Source organism: Quercus lobata, chromosome 11 (genome assembly GCF_001633185.2).
Source record: "Quercus lobata isolate SW786 chromosome 11, ValleyOak3.0 Primary Assembly, whole genome shotgun sequence".
Classification (NCBI taxonomy): Eukaryota; Viridiplantae; Streptophyta; class Magnoliopsida; order Fagales; family Fagaceae; genus Quercus; species Quercus lobata.
This window is the reverse complement of record NC_044914.1, coordinates 46,282,380-46,301,489: the sequence shown is the minus strand read 5'-3', so window position 1 is coordinate 46,301,489 and position 19,110 is coordinate 46,282,380. Positions and strand designations below refer to the sequence as shown.

The 19,110-nt window shown below is 32.9% G+C and overlaps 1 protein-coding gene across 2 annotated transcripts; it reads left to right on the top strand.

Moving 5' to 3' along the window:
- Positions 1-699: 699 nt before the first annotated feature.
- Positions 700-6,491, top strand: LOC115969523 (wall-associated receptor kinase-like 3). 2 transcript variants are annotated; one of them, XM_031089191.1, is made up of 3 exons: positions 700-1,789; positions 4,129-4,260; positions 5,109-6,491. In XM_031089191.1, the coding sequence occupies exons 1-3, from the start codon at positions 718-720 to the stop codon at positions 6,308-6,310; spliced, it is 2,406 nt and encodes an 801-aa protein (XP_030945051.1). In that variant the 5' UTR covers positions 700-717; the 3' UTR covers positions 6,311-6,491. The 2 variants fall into 2 exon arrangements, with proteins under 2 accessions (XP_030945051.1, XP_030945052.1); XM_031089192.1 differs by lacking the exon at positions 4,129-4,260.
- The last annotated feature ends 12,619 nt before the right edge of the window (positions 6,492-19,110 follow it).

The window sequence follows — 19,110 nt, the reverse complement described above, 5'->3', positions numbered from 1 at the left end:
TGTTGAGAGTCGCCGGATCCTGCAAATGTCGCCGGAATCTCCTCGAATGTTGCCGGAATCTGCAAAAACCCAGTAGATCTGCACCAAAAATCGTCGAAATCAGCCTGGATCTCCTCGAATCTCGTCGGATCTCACCAAATATGGTCCAAATCTCGCTTGGATCTCCTCAAATGTCGCCGGATCTCACCAAATCTCGCTTGAATGTCGCCAGATCTCACCAAATCTTGCTTGAATGTCGCCGGATATTGCCAGATTTGTATATAACGTCGGTCGGGTCGAGTGGCTCGGGTTTTGGAGAAGAAAACCCGCCACTCGACCCGCCGGCGTCGGGTCTTGGGGTCAGAAACCCGTCACCGACTGTCGGAGTGGTCGGTTCGGACGGTTGCCGGTTCGGGTTCGGGCGGGTTGCTCGGATTGATCGGGTTCCGGGTTGGGTTGGACACCTCTACCCTTAACCACAACATACATAGTAGAGAAAGTCCAAACTAAAAGCTACCGATAGTTGTAGGTCATGGGATCAATTTCCAAATTAAAAGCTACACTTCTTTGCTGACTTTTCATTTTTGGTTAGTCTATATCTTATATCAAATTTAAGTTTTTTTTTAATAAAAAATTTATTAACTAAAATGAACCCGTCAAATCAGCCTACAGACACCCTTAACCACAACATCCATAGTAGAGAAATTCCAAATTAAAAGCTACCGACAGTTGTAGGTCATGGGATCAATGTCCAATTTAAAAGCCACACTCGTCTATGCAACTTCTTTGCTAACTTCCATGTTGACTTTGGTCTTCTATGCAATTTCTTTAGAAATATCTAGATATTTTTTTTTGGCTTATCATAAGAAGCCAGGGCTTGGCCTTGCTGTTTCACACAGACTCATCATCATCATCATCAGAGAGAGAGAGAGAGAGAGAGAGAGAGAGATGGGAATGACGGTGGGAATGGTGTTTTTATTGTGGTCAATGAATGTATTTATAAAAGCAGTGGGTTTGGGAAACAGTTCATGTAGTGGAGCAGCAGCAGTTTGTGGGAAAGTTACAATTCCATACCCTTTTGGAATTGAACCTGGTTGCTTCATTGACGATTCGTTTGCGATAGATTGCAACAACACTCTTGGCTCTCCCAAGCCTTTCTTGAGAAGATTAGATCTGGAGGTGCTGGACATTTCATTAGAGGGCACACTTCGCGTCAACTATCCTATGTCATGGTGGTGTCCTAAGAGTGGGACTAAGAATGCGACTAAGAGCGCAGCAAATGTGAACTTAGCATCAAGTCCCTTTTTTTTCTCAAAATCGAGAAACATATTCATTGCCATGGGTTGTGGCAACATGGCTCTTTTTAAATCCAGTGATGGCACAATTGGTGGGTGCATGTCCGTTTGTAAGAAAGACACCATACAGACAAATATCAGCAGCTGCAACGGAATCGACTGTTGCAAAACCACAATCCCTTTAGATCTCAATGTGTTTACCGCAGGTGTATCGGGAAAGTTCGGAAATTTTACAAGTGCCAAAGATTGCAATTATGGCTCCATGGTAGATCAGAAGTGGTTCGAGGAAAATTTAACAAACCACTTTGAAGTCCGAAAAATGTCTCAAGTTCCTGTGGTATTAAATTGGGAAATAAATGAATCCTTATCTTCTCTTGTAAAGGAAACTAATTCATCTCACTCAACCTGTCAGTTTGCAAATGGTTCTTCGTTATTGGGTAATATGAGTACGACTTTTAAATGTACTTGCGACTCCGGCTTTGAAGGAAATCCCTATCTTGTTGATGGATGTCAAGGTAAACTTCTCGCACTCTATTGATTCTATTTATTTATAAATAAATTAAATGTGTGTTTCATTTTCATAGACCAATAAAAATGATTAAATTAATTAATTTTGATGTTGTCACAAAATTTCATTTTGGGTATATCAAAGTCTGTAGATATATTTTTGTGTCACAATTAGGACATGTGTGACAAATATTGTGTTCCAAAAAAATTTTATTTTGGTACGTCATTTGTCAAAAATTATGTTTGATAATCTTAGGGGAAAAAAAAAGGAGTTTGACAAAGTATATTTATTTCTTCTACTTCTCTTCCTTTTTTTAAGCTTATCAAATTATTATTATTATTATTATTGATTCTCAAAAAAAAAATATTATTATTATATATAGAAAGTGGACTAATGAAATAAGTAAACGACCATGCCTTATATCCTCCCGAGTCTTAGCCCTTTTTCCCTCTCAATTTCCTCTTGAACTTTCAACTTAAGTAAACCTTCTTGTGAATGAGCATAATGTGCATTTGACTATTGCAAGTAAATTAAATTTTAAAGTAGGTTAAATTGCAAATTACATTCCTAAAGTTTGGGGGTATTTGGATTTTACACCTTAAATTTTTAGAATTTGGATTTTACCTTCTAAAATTTGGAAGTGTTTTGATTTTACACCTTGAAGTTTCTGAATTTGAATTTTACTCTCTAAAGTTTGAAGGTGTTTGGATTTTACTCCCTTAAATTTGGAGGTATTTGGATTTTACCCCCTAAAGTTTTATTCCTTTATGCATCAACAGTTCCTTTGTCCATATTTTCCGTTAAGTGTCATATAAACTTATTTTATGTATTTCAACACCTAAAGGAGATCCGTGCAGTTACACAATTATTTTAATTTTTACAAGGTTTCTAATATTATTTAACTGATGTGGCATAATTAATTGACATAGCAATATTTGATTGGATTAACTAATACAAGTAGAAAATTGAGGTCACTTAACAGACACATCATCACGAGTTTCAACAAAGGGGGTGCCAATCAAAGTGACACTTTAACATTAGGAGAGCAGGTCAAAATTTTGAAACTATAAGAGACAAAATCAAAATACCCAAAAATTAAGGGGTGTATTTTGCACTTTAGCCTAATTCTTTCAATAAGTTTTCATTTTGGTCCTTATCATCATTTTTTAATGACGAAAGTTGCTAATATGTCTAACTAAATGCTTGCCTATCACAGCAACAGTTGATATCCTCCTAATTTCTTCTTCAGACACATCATTCAAAATAGCATTTAAAACTTTCTTTTAGGGAAAACATAATGCTTTTCATCAAGAAAAACCAAGAATGTCAGCTTGAAAATCAAAAAGAAAATGTGGTGGAACATCCTCCATCCACACTACAAAATCCGAAATACTTAAAGCACATCGAGCTAAATTATAAGTAACCTTGTTACCTTCTTTCTTAATATGAGAGTAATATAATTGAGTAAAAAGTCTAGCACCAAACCTTACACTATCAATCAACAAACCATTAGAGGACAAGAAAGTACTATCGTTGATCAAGGCGGTTATTAGTACCTAAGAATCTCCCTCTAAAACTGCCTGGGTGAACCCCAAATCCGAAACAAACTGAAGAGCCAAAGATGTCGCAATCGTTTCAATCTCCAGGGACTGTAAACCTAGGATTGCTGCCGTAATAGAGAGGCCAACAACGAACCTCGGTTTTCTTTAAGCACCACTCCAATCCCTAATTTATGCTCCTTTGAGAAAATAGCCCCGTCAAAATTTATCTTTATCACACCCATCGGTGGTCTCCAGTGAATCCATGTCATTGGAGGATGAGGCCGAGGAGGTGGTTTGTACCACCAAAAATTCTACAAGTCGATCTTTCGCCATAGAGGCAATCTGATGGGGACTGTAGCTAGGTTGGTGCAACTGAACTTGGTTTTGCTGGTTCCATATCGATTAAGCTCTTGGCATGTCTATAGGGCTTGTAGCGCTATTTCTAGCACTTGTTTGCAGTGGTCCCAAACTGGGTTGTCAATGATGGTTCTACGCACCAAATTCACTTTCATAGGCACGAAATAGCATTTAAAACTCTACTATTAAAATTTGTAGCACTATTTTTCAAAGGAAGTTGAACATTCATCAAATATAAGATGGATTAATTTGAGGCTTTGAATCCCAAATTGAGCATTACAGCGGAAATGACTTTTTGGATGAATGTCAATGTTGAATTGTCGTGTTTTTTTTTTTTTTTTGAGAGAGAGAGAGAGAGATAATTACAACATATTGCATTGTCGTGTTTTATTGTTGATAATTTTGAATATCTGTTCTAATGTTGTGTTTGTTATTACAACTATGTCAGATATTGACGAATGCACAAATCTCGAATTATGTAATTTTTACGATCTTCGATATCACTGTGTAAATGTTCCTGGGCAATACTATTGTGATCCAGTTTTAGATCAGAAGTCTTGCAACAAAATTATCATAATAGGTATGTCCTTTTTCCCTCTTTGAGATCTACAATAATTGAAAAAAGATTTACCAGAAATAGGCAAATGAGTTCGGAACTCCAAATGGTAAAGGCATAGGGATAATATTGAATGAAGAATAATAACCCAATTGTTGCTTACTGTTTCTCCTTTGTCTCTTAATCTTTTTACATCTTTAATACTTCTTTAGGGGTGACTCCCTTGAATCAAGTCATTTTTAAACATTTCCTATACATTTCGTCCACAAACTAGCTAGTTACTAACAAATGGTATTATTATGAAGATGCCACAAGTTATTTTTATTTACTCCCAAAAAAAAAAAAAAAAATGAAGATGACCCAAAAGCAAACTTGAAAGAATTTATGCGAATGCTCGACAAATTTTCCAAGAATTTTAGAGTATTATTCTCTTTTATTACTATTTGTCAATGCAAGTAAACATACTTTTGTCATGAAATAGTTAATCTAGCCTTTTGGCGTTCAAAGAAGTTGTCTCTATTTTATTCAAAACTATTATATGCTTTCGATTGGTCTTGGCTCTTGAGGTATGTTGGACCCTTTAGATCTTAATGCTCATTCTTCTATTATCATTTATTTTTTTTTTTGCTAATTAAACTTCTTTTCTGTTATCTTGTATCCTCCATATACAATCCACTTTTACTGTATTAGTATCATTCTCTTTGATTACTACTTGTCAATGTGAGTTAACATACTTTTGTCACGGGATTTTTGGTCTAGCCTTTTGGCGTTTGAAGAAGTTGTTTGGTGTTCGAAGAAGTTGTCTCTATTTTATTCAACACTATTATAAGCTTTACTAGGAGTAATCTTTCTCATTTCATTGTGTTAACTAGGTATTAGCACAGGCATTGGGCTATTATTTCTGTTTATTGGTGGATGGTGGTCATACAAAGTGGTAAAAAAAAGGAAGAATATTAAGCGCAAGGAGAAGTTCTTCAAACAAAATGGTGGTTTATTATTACAAAAACAATTGTCTTCAAGTGAAGTGACTGTTGAGAAAACCACCAAATTGTTTAATTCAAAGGATTTGGAAAAGGCCACTGACAATTTTAATGTGAATAGAATTCTTGGTCAAGGAGGACAAGACACTGTTTATAAAGGTATGTTAATAGATGGGAAAATTGTTGCAGTTAAAAAGTCAAAGGTAATTGATGAAGGAAAACTTGAAGAATTCATTAATGAAGTTGTCATTCTTTCACAAATTAACCATAGGAATGTGGTTAAACTACTTGGTTGTTGTTTGGAGACAGAAGTTCCTCTACTAGTTTATGAATTCATTCCTAATGGAACTCTATCCCAATATCTCTATGAACAAAATGAGGAGTTTCTAGTAACATGGAATATCCGCTTACGAATTGCTACAGAAGTTGCAGGAGCTCTTTTCTACTTACACTTAGCAGCTTCTACACCCATTTACCATCGAGACATTAAGACTACAAACATTCTCTTAGATGATAAGTATAGAGCAAAAGTAGCAGATTTCGGGACTTCAAGATCCATTGCTGTTGATCAAACTCACCTAACCACTGTAGTACAGGGCACTTTTGGATATTTGGACCCTGAGTATTTACAATCAAGTCAATTTACAGAAAAGAGTGACGTTTATAGTTTTGGTGTTGTCCTTGTTGAGCTCTTAACTAGAGAAAAAACGATTTCTTCTACAAGGACAAAAGAATGCAGAAGTTTAGCCACGTATTTCATTCATTCAATGGAGGAGAACAAATTGTTTGATATTATCGATGCTCAAGTTATGAAGGATGCTATACAAGAAGAAATCATAGCAGTTGCAAACCTTGCAAAAATGTGCTTGAATATAAACAGGAAGAAACGACCTACAATGAAAGAAGTTGCAATGCAATTGGAGGCAGTCCAAACATTGCAAAAAACTCCTAATGTTCAACAAAACCATGAAGAGTTTGAATATCCCAGAACTGAAATGTACAAGCAATGGGATGTCATTTCTACATCAACAATGTCAGGTGTGGACAGTGGTGTAGGCTCATCTCCAGGCTCCCGTCCACTGTTATCTTTTTGATTAGGCTGAAATAAAAGCTTTTGTTGCAATATTTATTTGTTTCATCTTGTGATGCTATATCTTTAGCTTTTTTTTGGGGGGGGTGGGGTGTATTTTAAAACTCATTTCATGGAATTAGTTCTTAAGGTGGATTAACCTTACGCTTCTGTGGTTGTACAATATAGCAAAAGTCTACATTTTGGTATTATAAGAATCCCTTAGTATTATATGGATCAAATGATTTGCCATTCAAATTATTGGTGTCAATAGTGTCCAAGGCTGACCCTAGGCAAGTTAGGCATAGGCCTAAGCCCCCACCCAAAAAAAAAAAATTCCCTTTAGGGAAAAAGGCCGCACTTCCCATGGTTAAAGACCAAAATTTTTATAAAATTATATATATATATATATATATGTATATATATTTTTAAAGGTTGTGCATTTTTTTTAATAGTGATGTTAAGGATATTACAAATTTTTTAAAGTTTGTTTTTATAGTGCTTTTAGCGCATTTTTCCTTTTCATTTCTATAAAGACTTGTTTCTTACAAGATTTAAACCTTTCTAGGTCTGTCAATCAGGCCATGGTATAGGTTTTTCTTGCTTTTTCTTTTCTACTTTTTGAGTCCTACTTTGTGTCTGAGGTATTTTATTCGATCTAGTGGATAGTTTTCTATTAGTATTTTTTAATGGAATCGGATGTGGAGGAAATGTGGAAGAGGTTTTGTTTATCGATAGATGAGGGGTTGAAATGGTGATTAAATTGAAGTTGCATATTCCCAAAGGCGTGCTCAGTTTAGTGTTCTAGTAAAACTTCAGATCAATAAAAATTACAATAAGGAAGCTTTTAAAGCTACTGTTAGACAGCTGTGGCGCTGCTCAAGTGGGGTGTAAGTGAGGATAAATGTATGGAATAAATCTAGACATGGCAAAACGGGTCAGAATTTTCTGACCCGACCCGACCCGACCCGAAAAATACCCGACCCGAACCCGATTTTTTTGACCCGAAGGGAAAACGGGTTGACCCGTGACCCGACCCGTGTTTTGTGCGGGTCAACCCGACCCGACCCGCGACCCGACCCGAACCCGAACCATTTTTTTAGAACTTTTTTTTTTGGGTAAAAAAAAATAGTGAAATTAAGACAATATTAGTTTAATTGTTTATTATGAGTTTTAAGGAAACAATTGATACATTTACATAACTGTATGCAAATTAATTGAAAAATAAATGGTTGAGTATTCTGTAATGAGTAAAGATTTTTAGATATCAAATAGCAAAGTACATGCTAAGATAATCTGGTTACAGTAAAGTTAAAAACAGATTTAAAATTGTAGATATGTGTGAGACACATTCACAAGTGTGAAAATAGTAAAGCCAAAGTATCAAATTAGCATAAATTATGAATGCTTAGATCTATTTTTTAACAATTTATGTTCAAAATAAACAGCTTTTCAAAATAAATTATGATATTTCCTAGAGTGTGTGCTGCTTAACAATGATATGATCATCATAAAAGAGACTAGGTATAAATAAGTAAGCAATCAAACTTTAATGTATATCTCAAATTGAAATAGAGTGTCAACCACAATTGATAATAGATTATAAAATTAATTTTTAAAATTGTAACTTTCTTATATGTTTTTATTCTTTATCAAATGAGTTATCCAATAAGTCATTTGTAATTTTTTTTTTGGAATGTTGATATTGTGTAAAAATAAAACTTGTATATTTGTTTTACTTATCTTTGTGTTGTTTTGTTTTAAATAGCAATGTTAGGATTTGTATAATTTTAAAATTATTGAATAAATATTAATAAGTTTAACTGAGTTTATTCTTGATATAAGTAGTGAATTCAAAATAATGCATTTTACATCAAGTAATATGTTGCATAACTATCCAAATGGCAAATACATATTGTTTTCTTTATAAAAAAAATAAAAAAAATAAAAAAAAATTTCATGTGAAAAATACGGGTCAACCCGACCCAACCCGACCCGACCCGTAACCCGATTGACCCGAACCCGATTTCAACCCGCTTAAAATGACCCGTTTTTGACCCGTGACCCGTTTGACCCGTGACCCGATTGACCCGACCCGAACCCGACCCGACCCGCACGTTTTGCCATGTCTAAATAAATCTATTAATTATAATCATTTTTCATTGTTGATTAACCAAACCCTCCCCAGTGTTCTACGCTCAGAAGGAGAAATTCAAGCCAAAGGAAGTGAAGCACAAAACCTTGCCGATTCCTTCTTTTCTTACACTTGGCAAAAATGTGCTTTTGCCCCTTTCACCCAAAAGATGTAGCAAAATGCCCTTGTTTTGAAACTCAGTTTTCTAAAAATCAAGTTATAGGCAATCAAACTTTAAAAAAAAAAAAAAAAAAAAATTATGGAACTCGAGTTGCATGTGAATTTTTCCAAATAATTCGATTTTCATCAAATTGAGTTTTACATTGAAACTCGATTTTCTAAAAATCGAGTTTCAAAACAGGAGCATTTTGCTAGATAGTTTCAGAATAGGGGCATTTTGCTACATCTTTTGGGTGAAAGGGACAAATGCCCATTTTGGCCCAAGTTTGATTGCCAAAACCAACAAGAACCAACAAGTTATTCCAAAGCTTTAAGACTTTCTTGGTGACTTGTAGTCTAATTGGAAAGCAATTGAGAGATCCACATTCTCAACATTGAAACTTTAGAATTTAGATGATCATAGGTCGCTTGTATGGAGTACAACGATTTTGAGATCCCAATTTTAACAAAAACTTTTTTTTAAAAATAAAAATTTATTCCAAGTAACAGTACGCATGTCATCTAACATGGCATAATAATAATTTTTTATTTTGACCGTTAGTCACCTCAGTATTTTCCATCCATCACTTAACGGCAGGAATCATTTTGACACAACATCAAAAGGTTATGGACTAAATTGATGCATTTAAAAACGTTAGGGACCAAATTGACATTCAATGCAAATGTTAAGGACCAAACTTATAATTTACCCTATATAATTTAATATTTATTGTGAAAGCCAACTTTTGTTATTTTTCACGTGGATGTGGGCTCCCTCTGCGCAAACTTCCGTATCCACAGGAAAATACTTGGAAGCTATTCAAAAAAAAAGGAAAAAAGAAAAAAAAGAAAACGGAAAATGCTAGGAAAACACCTGGAAGGTAAGAGCCACTTACACACGGAATCTAATACAAAATGCACTCACTCAATATCACAATTTATTGAAATTGAAAAATAATGTCACTTTGTAATATGGGAATACGTAATTGAAGTTGAACAATAATATCTTTATTTTTTTAAAATATTAAAAATAATACAAATTTTATTAAAAAAATTATTAATAGATGTGATAATAAATGTGATTAGTGCTAATTTAACGAGATAATAAATGAGTATTTGAAAAAAAAAAAAATTGTGATTGGTAATTTGTAAGATTATGCTTTACTCCTTTTTCTGTCACTTTCTTCTTCTATTTTCTTTGACCACCCAACTTTAGTTGCTTTTTCCCAAGTGGGCTCCATATGTGCAAAATTCCATATGCATAAGAAAATGCCTAGAAGCTATTCAAAAAATAAAATTTAAAAAAACAAAGGAAAAAGGAAAACACTCAATTTTGTATGAGGTTCACCCTCATCTTTAATTTTTTTATAGAGTTTGAAAACTCCAATGCTCTTGGAGTCGATTCATAAGGACTTAGGACCCATTTAGTAATGTTGTTCTAGTAATGTTGTTTGTATTTTTTGGAAATACGTGTGGGTGAAAAGTGTGTAAAAATACATATAATGTTGTTTAAATACTAAAATATGTTGTTTAAAATGCGGTACCAAAAACCCTTTTAGTTTCTTTAATATATGCTTTTTTTACCTAAAAGATAATACATTGCATACTCAATTTCAAGATTTATTAAAATAATTTATGTGAGTTGTAGAAAAAAAATGATAAGTTCATATAAAAAATTGTGAACAAAAAGTCTCCATTATACCATGTATAGTCAACCACTTAAACATGTTATAAACTTGGAGTATGTTAGTAGAAAAAAAAAATCTTGAACAAAAAGAATGTACTACTATATATGCAGTATGTTAGTTGGAGAAGTTCAATATTATGTTATGCTTGGCTAAATGAGATTTTTACTTTTTTTTTTTTTTTGGGTTTCAATTTTTATAATTTTTAGCTGTAAGTTCCTCAAGGCTCGAGTTTTTTAGGGATTTTGTGCACAATAAATCTCTCTCTTCCCCTTAAATTTGATTATTTTATAGAGTTTACCCAAAAAGGATTTTGTTAATTTTTTAAATTTTGAGCAAGTTATTGGGGTTTTAGTACATAAATTTAGCAGTTAGAATATTGTTTCAAATTCGGAGAATTTTGGGGAGTGTTATAGTGTGAAAATTTTATAAACTTTTATTGTCTAGGAAACCAGCTTGAGTCTAACAAGAAAGCCATGAACAACTTAAGTACATCATGAAGGCCATGAACATCCAGGTAGTCTGTTGGCATGTTTTTGTTTCAATTCTTTTCCTTCCCCTGATATAGCTTTGCCATTTGATTTGTTAGTTAAAATTGGAAAAACAAAATTTTCTTATTCTAGATGAAATTGTTTATGGGTTTTTATTTTATGTATAGTTTTCAATGTAACTAACATCAATTCAATACACAAACATGAAGGTGGAAACGAGGGTTCTTGATGCTCTTTTTTAAAGCTCTCTCTTATCTATTAATTTCTGTTGCTTACTGTTTCAATGTTAAGGATTCAGTGACAAACTTATTTTGTATTTGTACTATAGTTTTACTTGTGGGGAAAATTTGATGAGTTTTCTATGTTTGTGATTTGTAGTTCGTATTGATTTATTGGATGTGAATGGTGATGTGGGGGGACTTAGACAAAGATGATGAACTACTTGTCTTCTATCTCAAGGTTTCTGTTTTTCCTTTATATTAACCTGTAAATGCGTAGTAGTTTCTTTGAAATTTATCTAGATTCTATTTATAGTCATAGGTTCAACATAATATATTCAAAGAAACTCCTATTAATTATTATTTTTCCTAAGTTATCGAATCAAACATGCATCCAAAATCTGTTTTAAATGGAAATAATTCAACTGATGATTATTTACCCTTTTTTTTTTTCTAGACTAGAGATGAATGTTTACATTGAATTGTGTATGATAGGCTACAAACTGAATGACCCCTTGTGATAGAAATTAATTAATTAATTAGCCAAGTTATTAATTAATCAATTTATCATGTAAACGCATGGTAGCACAAACAAATCACCAATAAGCTAATAATGCAGCGGAAAATAAATAACACGGTGATTTGTTTACGAATGGGGAAAACCTAACAGCAAAAATCCCACCAGGTGATTTTCAGGTCACCACTATTACAAGTAAAGGAATCCCAGTACCTTACCAACCTACAGTTGAACCCTTACCCCAATACCCAATTGGACTTATTCTGTAGTGACAGTTCCCCTTTCTGATGCACGACTCCTAGTACGTGACTAACCAATTGTGCGGATCCCAGTACGCGACTTTAATCACCAACAAAGAAGGTTGTTGGTTGCAAAGTTCTTCAGTTCATTCAAACGATGAAGATTAAGAAGATGCTTGGTTACAAAATCCTACGGTGCACATACACAGCAACTTCTTCAAGAGAAAGAGATGAACTAGGGCAAGAACTTCGTTTCCGGTCACAATTTGCTTGAACAGAGTTTGCTCAAAGCTTGTGCAACTTGTGAACACATTGACGACCCTTAAACTAATCCTCTAAAATGTCTAGGTTTAGGAGAAAAGAAGGCCCAAAGACACATTCACGGATACTAAGAAAATCAGATTGAAATTCTGAAAATCTTAAACCTCGATAGATAGCAGGTGTTGAGCAGCTATCGAGAAGGTGTCGAGCACATCGAATGTAGAACAGCTTCCTTAAGCTCGATAGATGCAGCTGTTGAGCTTTAATGGTTTTGCACACTGAACTTGTTTTCTTGAATAGACTTGAAAGTTTCAATACTTGATCTTACAACAAGGTTTCTTGAAGTATTTAAAACATCCTAAATCTACCCAAATACAAGTAAAGTGCGTTTTGTTAAAGGATAAGCCAATTTCATAAAATCATGACATATGTTCTTAACAAGTGAAACACATATGTCCTAACAGTGTACCTGATGGTGCACTCCCACACATAGATAGCATGGAAGAAAACCATAAACTAAATTGATGTGTGATAGTTTCATTATCAATTCTATCAAATACATCATTTTCAATGTATACAACCAAACAGTCATTAAACTACTGATCTCCCATCCAATTACGAACATCTTGCCTAATAAGTAACAATATAAACAAAATACATCATTTTTTTTTTATGATCTATTCTAAAATTTCAAATAGTGTATAAAACACCCTTGAACGTTTAGACCCCCAATAACTAAAATACCAATTCAAGCTTTATAACAAACAATAAGTGTGCGGAAAATGAACACAAGCTATAAATAGAATTGGTGAACAATCTAAGCCAATGAAAATCACATCCACAACATAAAATAAAAGGCAAAGATTAAGGGAAGAGAGATGCAAACACAAGGACAACACAACGATGTGTTATCGAAGAGGAAACCGAAACTCTCGGTGTAAAACCTCTCTATCGCTCTCCAAGCGGTAAGTAATCCGCTAGAAAATGTAGTTGGGATATATGAATAATAATAGACCCTCCAAGCCTAATCTACCCAGTGTACCTAAGCCCTCCAAGCTTCTTGCTCCAACGAGGTTTCGTCAAACCTATTTCTTTTCTAACTTCCCGGATTCCGCTACTTGACCATAGCATCAACCAATGTGAAATTAGTTCTTTTCTAACTGCTTCCCAAAAACACCAAACAACCCTCTCACAGTAATGGATATGGTGAGAAAAAGTTTTGGTAAAAAGCCTCTCAAGGATTTAACAATGGAGAGAAAGAGAGTAGAGGAATTTGAAAAGTCTCTTATGTGAAGATTGTGGATGAATCAATCTTGTTCTTCTCTAGGGTTTCTTTCTCAAAATTCTCTCTGGAAGCTCTCATTCTTTCGTGGGTATAAAGGGTATTTATATTAGGGTGAGAATGGAATGTGAAGAGTCAGGTTTTTCAAAACAGGGCTGACTCGCAGCTTGGCCTTGCCGCTTGACTGAGTCGCGAGTTCCAGTCACGAGATAATTGAACGGCCAGTTGTCCTATTTTATCCTGTAGTGCTCCAGCTAGCATGACGCTTCAACTTTTGGCATGCCTGGCACGTGTGCAGCTTCTGCTGGCTTGCAGCCGCGAGTCACCCGCGAGATCCAGTCGCGAGTCTCTGTTTTTCTTGCACACTCTTGAGCATTTCTTCACACTATCTCACTTACTACCCTTACAAGAATCCCACCTAAATGCAGGGTTACTAATTGCTGAAATACAAGCAAATTTGGCACGGAATAAAGCCAACAAGATGGTTGATTAAATTCAACCTTACATATTCCAACCAATTTTTGTATTCTTTAAACTAATTAGTATTAAATCAACACAATGCTCCATTAATTTCTTTTTTAGGGAAATCATGGCCAAGAAGTTGACAAAAACCTCTTTGTAAATATGCTTTTCTTATTTCAACCTGATCATTAGGATGAAAAAACGAGACATTTTCTCATAGCCTATGATTTGAAAGAAAATTATTAAAGTCAACACAATTTTGCTTAGAATATTAATCTTGCAATACAGGTGATTTCTTTATAAGAAATTTATTCATGGTACAAAATAATAAAGTGCAAACTATAAGTTCATTCAATATATTCAATTTAGGCATTCAACTATTATATTAATCATATTCAATAAAGAATTCAAGCATTACTTAATTTAGTGCATATGCGTATGTACAAAATATATCACATAAATCCAACACATTTAGCTAAAGACAAAAATAAACACTAATAGACTAGCCATTTGAAAATGTGTGTCTTTTGAGAACACAATTTAAAAATTACAATTAGGATCTATTTGAGATTCGCTTATTTTGCTGAAATTGAAAACTTTTTACTGAAAGTACGCTGAAATAGTACAGTGGGACCCATGAATAGTACCAAAAAGTGCAATGGGGCCCATAAATAGTAGTAAAAATAAGCTAAATAGAAAAATAAGCTGACTTTTAAATTTGGAGCCAAACATACACTTAGATGAATTCTCTTCCCTTGCAAATAGGAGAGCAAGCAAGTCAGCAAGACTAGAAACAGTAGCATTATAAATATTTTTAATGTAAAATTGATGGGTAATGGTAACGTTAGTGGGTGGTTGGGATAGATAATGAAATGAATTGAACTTTATCACTTGATTTTATTTTGGCACAAGGCACAAGGCACAAAGCACATCCATCCATAATACGTGGTTCAAGCGTGGATGAAGTTTGTACTCTTGAAACAACAATTTTATTATTATTTTTTCAATTTGTATTTAAATTTTTGATATAAAAGGATTAAAAACCTCATAGATTCACTTCCCAAAAAAAAATTGTTTGGTCACTTGATGTGATACTAATTACAAGTCTTTTGTAGTTTGTACTACAATTATTGATACATTGTCAACAGCTTATTAGCATTATTTGAACAACAGGGACAAACTGGGATACTTGAAACATTTTCCTTCTTTCAATTATTATGCTCTACATAGATATTAAAAGCGTTACTTTGTCGAATGGATCCAAAACATTTTCTTAAAAATAACCACATAAAACAAAAAGGGTACTAAGTGTTCATTTGGGAACAAATTAAACATTTGATTTGGGCTTTTGGGCTAAATTGTATTTGTTTGGACAATTTTTATAAGTGTTACATTCGCAACATTTTCACGACATTTTTATAACAAATCCTAGATGAGCAGTTTTTACTAGTTCTAATTTGAACCTGCCACAGAAATTACTTTTTTATCCACTAATAACAACTAGTAACAACTTACTACTTAAGATTTATTTGTGAAAATGTTGTAAAAATTGCATTTTTTGAAATTCTTTGGTTCAACCTTCAACGGACCAAACTATTGGAGAGATCAAATTTTATTTTTAATGGACTCAAATTTTTATTTAGGGTGTTCAAGTTTTTTCAGGGTGGTCAAGATTTTTTTTTCTAGAGTGGTCAACAACCCATATTAATTAAAAATTAAAATTTTTTAAGGTATTTAAAAAAAAAATCAATTCAGGGTGGTCATGTGACCACCCTAAGTAACATGTAGAGCCGCCAATGGTATATTAACTATATCATCATCCAAACCAAACTGCTAGAGTTGTATAATACAATACAAAATATTAAAAAATGCAAATAAAATACCTCTTTACCATAAAAGCCATTATTATAGTAACTTTATCACCATTATTATATTTTCTAGTTCACCAAACTTACTCATGTACTGCCTAAATCCTTCCTAGAACCTATAAAAAACCACATCAAGAAAAGGATATATTATTAACAAGAAGAGCATGTCCTACAGTTTGAAGATACACATACTACCAATTTTTGGCCTTCACTCGTCATAACAACTAGGCTCCGAAATAACAATGTAGAATGGCACATAAAAGTAATTCAATTATATGCAAGTGAATAATATATATATATATATATATATATATATATATATGATCTGCCTGTATTCGGGCAATCTATCATGTGAGCCAAGGTTTGTCTTGTTCCATTTGAGTGGCAAGTGTGTCATGTGCACCACGATCTGTGAAAGGAGGCAAGATGGTGACTTACAAAAAATTCAGAGAAGAAAGTTTATTAGCATTCTAGATTTGCCAAGCTACCATTTTCACTGGTATTTCTCATAATTAGAATCATCTTGTGTGCTTAAACTCCCAATCAAATTTCCCAAACTTGGAATGAATCTTTCAATATTACTAGATAATTTCCCGCACGATGCGTGGATACTTGGTAATTTCATTTGAATTTTTATTTTTATTTTTATTTTTTTAAGACTCATATATAATACTCATTTTGTTATATAGTATTAATGATGTTGTAGGAGGAAAAATTTTAAGCAAATTATAAAATGCCACATCAAAGTTTAGTGACAAATTCTAAACTAATATGCCATTAAATTAGTTAAATCAAATGATGACATGTGTCATCCAAATTGATGTTACATTGGCATATTGAAATTTGCCATGTGTCACTTGGCCCACAAGATAAAGATAAATCCCCTATTCAAAGTTTATGGACAATTATCTTTATTAAAATAAAAGATAAAGATAAATTTCTATTCAAAATTGATGGATAATTATCTTTATTAAAATGAATAAATTAAATAGAGATAATTATTTATCTTTATTGATTATTATCTCTATCAAAATATGATCTTTATCAAAATAGATAAATAGAGATAATTATCTCTAAGAAAATTTTGGCCAATCAAGAGTCTACTACATCTTTTCAAGCATATCAATTCAAAGTGGAGTTTATCCTCTGAAACCACTATAAATAGAGGACATTCCCGCTTATTTCCAACACCAAGTTTTCAAGAGGCCCAAGCTCTGGAGAAATTCTTTTCGAAGAATCTTTGAAGAACTTGAAAAACATTTGAAGAGCTTGAAGAACTTGAAGGACAATAAATCTCTAATAAGCTCAAAGCTAGAGATTTATTGTCAAGACCGATCAATCCATCTTCCAACTAAAGTCAAGAAGATTTCTTGTTCGAGTCTAGTTCAAAGAAGATAGAATTAGAGGGTATTCTTTTGTAAAAGAATTGAAATAGAGATTGTACTCATTATTCTTCAATACAAATTTATATTTGCAAACCATATTTCTTTTCAATTGTTTGATTTTCTGCAATTGAGAAAATTTGTGTTTACAAATTTCTGGCATGCTCGGTGGGAACATCTCTGCCTCTCATCTCTTCTTCATCAATTTGTCATATCTTTTGAAGTCGTATGGCTTCAAAGAAGATTCAAATCAACAACCCTCTTTTTGGAACAAGTAAAGTTGATCCTACAATGGATTCAAACTCTTCATCAAGTTCTAACACTGGCGGCTCTACATGTTACTCAGGGTGGTCACATGACCACCCTGAATTGATTTTTTTATTTTATTTTTATTTAAATACCTTAAAATTTTTGAATTTTAAATTAATATGGGTTGTTGACCACCCTAGAAAAAAATCTTGACCACCTTGAAAAAATTTGAACACCCTAAATAAAATTTTGAGTCCATTAAAAATAAAATTTGATCCCTCCAAAATTTTGGTCCGTTGAAGGTTGAACCAAAGAATTTCAAAAAAAAAAAAAAAACAATTTTTACAACATTTTCACAACAGTTTTACAAATAAATCTTAAGTAGTAAGTTGTTACTGGTTGTTATTGGTAGATAAAAAAGTGATTTCTGTGGTAGGTTTAAATTAGAACTAGTAAAAACTGCTCATCTAGGATTTGTTGTAAAAATGTCGTGAAAATGTTGCGAACGTAACACTTCTAAAAAATTGCCCAAACAAATACAATTTAGCCCAAAAGCCCAAATCAAATGTTTAAGTTGTTCCCAAATGAACACTTAGTACCCTTTTTGTTTTTTGTGGTTATTTTTAAGAAAATGTTTTGGATCCATTCGATAAAGTAACGCTTTTAATATCTATGTGGAGCATAATAATTGAAAGAAGGAAAATGTTTTAAGGATCCCAGTTTGTCCCTGTTGTTCAAATAATGCTAATAAGTTGTTAACAATGTATCAACAATTGTAGTACAAACTACAAAAGACTTGTAATCAGTATCACATCAAGTGACCAACCAATTTTTTTTTTTTTTTTTGGAAGTGAATCTATGAGGTTTTTAATACTTTTATATCAAAAATTTTAATACAAATTGAAAAAATAATAATAAAATTGTTGTTTCAAGAGGACAGACTTCGTCCACACTTGAGCCATGTATTATGGATGGATGTGCTTTGTGCCTTGTGCCAAAATAAAATCAAGTGATAAAGTCCAATTTGTTTCATTATCTATCCCAACCACCCACTGACTTTACCATTACCCATCAATTTTACATTGAAAATATTTATAATGCTACTATTTCTAGTCTTGATGACTTGCTTGCTCTCCTATTTGTGAGGGAAGAGATTTCATCTAAGTATTCGTTTGGCTCCAAATTTAAAAGTTAGTTTATTTTACTATTTAGCTTATTTTTACTACTATTTATGGGCCCCATTGCATTTTTTGGTACTATTCATGGGTCTCACTGTACTATTTCAGCATACTTTCAGTAAAAAGTTTTCAGTTTCAGCAAAATAAACAAATTCCTAATAGACCCTAATTGTGATTTTTAAATTGTGTTCTCAAAAGACACCTTTTAGTCTATTAGTGTTTATTTTAGTTTTTAGCTGAATTTGTTGGATTTATGTGATATATTTTGTACATACGCATATGAACTAAATCAAGTAATGCTTGAATTCTTTATTGAATATGATTAATATAACAGTTGAATGCCTAAATTGAATATATTGAATGAACTTATAGTTTACCCTTTATTATTTTGCACCATGAATAAATTTCTTATAAAGAAATCACCTGTATTGCAAGATTAATATTCTAAGCAAAACCGTGTTGACTTTAATAATTTTCTTTCAGATCATAGGCTATGAGAAAATGTCTCATTTTTTCATCCTAATGATCAAGTTGAAATAAGAAAAGCATATTTACAAAGAGGTTTTTGTCAACTTCTTGGCCATGATTTCCCTCAAAAAGAAATTAACGGATCATTGTGTTGATTTAATACTAATTACTTTAAAGAATACAAAATTTTTTTGGAATAGATCATAAAAAAAAGAAAAAGAAAAAAAAAGAT

What these genes read in the sequence shown, in the direction of transcription:
- LOC115969523 (XM_031089191.1), top strand. Translation starts at nt 718, where the DNA reads ATGGGATCAATGTCCAATTTAAAAGCCACACTCGTCTATGCAACTTCT. An exon ending in TCTTGTTGATGGATGTCAAG is followed by an intron (nt 1,790 to 4,128) that starts GTAAACTTCTCG and finishes CAACTATGTCAG; the next exon opens with ATATTGACGAATGCACAAAT. An exon ending in CAACAAAATTATCATAATAG is followed by an intron (nt 4,261 to 5,108) that starts GTATGTCCTTTT and finishes TGTGTTAACTAG; the next exon opens with GTATTAGCACAGGCATTGGG.